Raw genomic sequence first — 3,047 nt, forward strand, 5'->3', positions numbered from 1 at the left:
GATGGATGGATGATGGATGGATGGATGATGGATGGATGATGGATGGATGGATGATGGATGGATGGATAGATGAATGAAAATTAACCCGTTTAAACCGTTTTTTTCCCGCCTCTTCATGAGGAACCAGAACTGGACTCCGGTCAGATTTAAACTATCTGCAGCAGGTAAGATATTTAGTGTTCAAAGCTTTTTCACACTAAAACATTTATTGGCGTCTTAAATAAACCAGATTCTGACTAAAACCTTCAGGAAACAAATCTTCTGAAAAGAAAAGCAGGTTTAAAGTTTCTGCGAAACCTGCTGTTAAAACAAGCCGAACAGAAGCTAAAAGCTAAAAATTGCAGCAAATATGCTGCAGAAAACTTCAGAGAAGAGAAATTTTGTAAAGAAGTAAAATAATTTCAATAATCTAAAAGTTATAAATCCTTCGAGTTCCAGCAGCTGAACGGTCTGAGAGATGAAAGGGTAAATATGCAGAGGAGCAGAAACAGGAAAACGCCGACTCAGCATTCCGAGGTCTTTAGCGCTGACTCGGCATTCACAGAAACACGACCCGCAGGGGGAGAACCGAGCGGCACCAACCTCAGGTTCCACGTTCTGCTGCCGGAGGGCGGCAAAGGCGTCGGGAAAGCCTCGGTTCAGATCGGCTCCGTTGGAGTTGAACCTGCGGAGACGGAACCAAAGCTCAGGTTCTGCTTCCGGAACCCGTCGTTCCACCGAGGAGTTCTCCGCGGTTCTGACGCGCTGCGGCAGACTGTAAAGTTCTGTAAGGCCCAACTAATACCTGCAGTAAGATCTGAAGTCCTAAAGTAAAGAGAGGCGGGTGAGGAGCGGGGGTGAGGGGGTGTGAGGAGTGGGGTGAGGAGCAGGGGTGAGGTGGGGGTGGAGGGGTTGAGAAGCAGGGGTGAGGCACAGTGAGGTGGAGTGAGGCAGGGGTGAAAGGGGTGAGGCAGGTGGGGTGGAGTGAGGCAGGGGTGAAAGGGGTGAGGCAGGTGGGGTGGAGTGAGGCAGGGGTGAAAGGGGTGAGGCAGGTGGGGTGGAGTGAGGCAGGGGTGAAAGGGGTGAGGCAGGTGGGGTGGAGTGAGGCAGGGGTGAAGGGGGTGAGGTGGAGTGAGGCAGAGGTGAAGGGGGTGAGGCAGGTGGGGTGGAGTGAGGCAGGGGTGAAGGGGGTGAGGCAGGGATGAGGGGGGTGAGGCAGGGGTGAAGGGAGGGTGAGGTGGAGTGAAGCGGGGGTGAGGCGGGTGTTTTCAGCTCAGACGGTTCTGTTTGGGTTCCTTTGATCTCAGATCTTTAATCATCGGTTGAATCTGATTTCTTCCCGTTAATCTTTATTTCCTGCGTTTAGTTTCAGTAAGTTCCTCAGCTCCTCGGCTCCTCGGCTCCTTCCAGGCCTCCAGAGAGAAAGGCTGCTGAGGTCAAAGGTCACGGCAGAAACTAATCTGGAACCATGAAATCTCTGACGGGATCTAAAAGAGCCTGAGAACAATCGGATCTTTGAAATAAAACTTTTTTTTTCTGTGAGGACAGATACGTTCCTGTTTCTTTTCCTGACGGAACGTTAAGTTCCCGGGTCCAGTTCTAGATTAGTTCCACAGAATATCAGATTTTAAATGATCGATCATTTATTTATTCTGTTCTTCTTTTAGTTTTAGATTTTTTTATCATCTCAGTCATTATTCGTTGTTCTTGTTTTTAAATCGCTCAAAGCTTCAGAACGTTTAAGGAACCATTGAAATCTTTAATATTCGACTCAAATGTTTTATTTTTCCATCTGATTGTTCTGATTAAGTTTTTATTCTTTTCAGGATTTTTTCTTTTGCTTCTGTAAATATTTTTGGTAAAAATCTTCGACCTGAATCTGACGGTTCCACCTTAAATACCGTTAGAACCGTTCTGGTTCTCCTGCTGCGGAGGAACGTCTCCACGTCAGGAGTGGGAAACGAGCGGAGCGGCGTCCCAACAAAGTCAAAACACTCCTGATTGGGGCGTTCCAACAAAACAAACGTTCTTTAGGTTCCCGTTTGGAACCTGAAGAACGTTTGTTGGTTCTTTACCTGAATCTGTGAGAAAAAAACAGTTTGATTGGCAGGAAAAGAGCCGATCTCGTCAGTTTTACTCTTCGTGGTCGTTTTCAGGAAAGGTGAGGGTTCAAACAGCAGCAGCAGCAGCAGCTAGCTATAGCACTTCCTGAGTTTTCTGCCTGAATGGAGACTCTTTGTTGGTGTAAAAGTTTATAAAACGGCATTTTGAGGTCAGACTGCAGCGTTTATGAGACCGGAGACGTTTTTAGCTCCGACCAGCCATGAGCTCGTCAGTTCAAAAGAGCTGAACTGCCCTTTAATTCCAACAAAGTTTTACAAACTGAAAATAAAACATTTAAAATATTATTTTACCGCCTAAAAACAATCCCATAATCCTCAGTAAAGACTAGTTTAAGCTTATTAAAAAGAAATAATTCATAAAATATTTACTTTTATGTTAAAGCTTTTAATTTATAACAATTTTATTTATGATAATATTTTTTCTTCCTGACCAGCTGAAGTTAGTAATTATTTAGCTGCTAAGGAGCTAGTCTTCTGGTTAACGAGCCTAAACTATAAATAAAAGCTAAAATTGGTCAAATTAGCATAACAGCAGCTAAAACCAACAATTAGCACAACAGTATCTGAAAGCTAAGATTAGCATAAAAGTAGCTAAAAGCTAAATGAGCTAAAAATGTAAAATTCCCTGTTTATTTCAGACCGAGCCGGAGTACCTGCCCTGGCTGAACACGCAGTCGGTGTCGGCGTCGTCGAAGCCGTCGGGGTTCATCGTCGGCAGAACGTGGACCCGGGTTCCGCCCAGGAGCCGCAGGGTCCACGCCTCGTTGCTGCGGTAACCGCGCACCAGATCCTCCACCAGCTGGAGCAGCAGAACCCGACCCAGAACCTGCAGAGACGCCGAGAGGACGTCAGCTGAGGACGGTTCCAGTTCCACCAATCAGAGCAGAACCTCCACAGAACCTCTACAGAACCTTACATAACCTTAACAGAACCTCTACAGAACCT

At 46.1% G+C, this 3,047-nt stretch overlaps 1 protein-coding gene across 3 annotated transcripts in view; it reads right to left on the bottom strand.

Annotated features, from left to right (window-relative positions):
* Positions 1 to 3,047, bottom strand: part of cpm (carboxypeptidase M) — a 24,119-nt gene that overhangs the window by 9,206 nt on the left and 11,866 nt on the right. For all 3 annotated transcript variants that reach the window (XM_037981101.1, XM_037981100.1, XM_037981099.1), the window contains exons 4-5: positions 2,756 to 2,928; positions 583 to 664 (exon numbers count right to left, since the gene is read on the bottom strand). In XM_037981101.1, coding sequence (XP_037837029.1) covers positions 583 to 664; positions 2,756 to 2,928 — 255 coding nt within the window. The remainder of the gene's footprint in view (positions 1 to 582; positions 665 to 2,755; positions 2,929 to 3,047) is intronic.

Source organism: Kryptolebias marmoratus, linkage group LG18 (assembly GCF_001649575.2).
Source record: "Kryptolebias marmoratus isolate JLee-2015 linkage group LG18, ASM164957v2, whole genome shotgun sequence".
In the NCBI taxonomy this organism is placed as follows: Eukaryota; Metazoa; Chordata; class Actinopteri; order Cyprinodontiformes; family Rivulidae; genus Kryptolebias; species Kryptolebias marmoratus.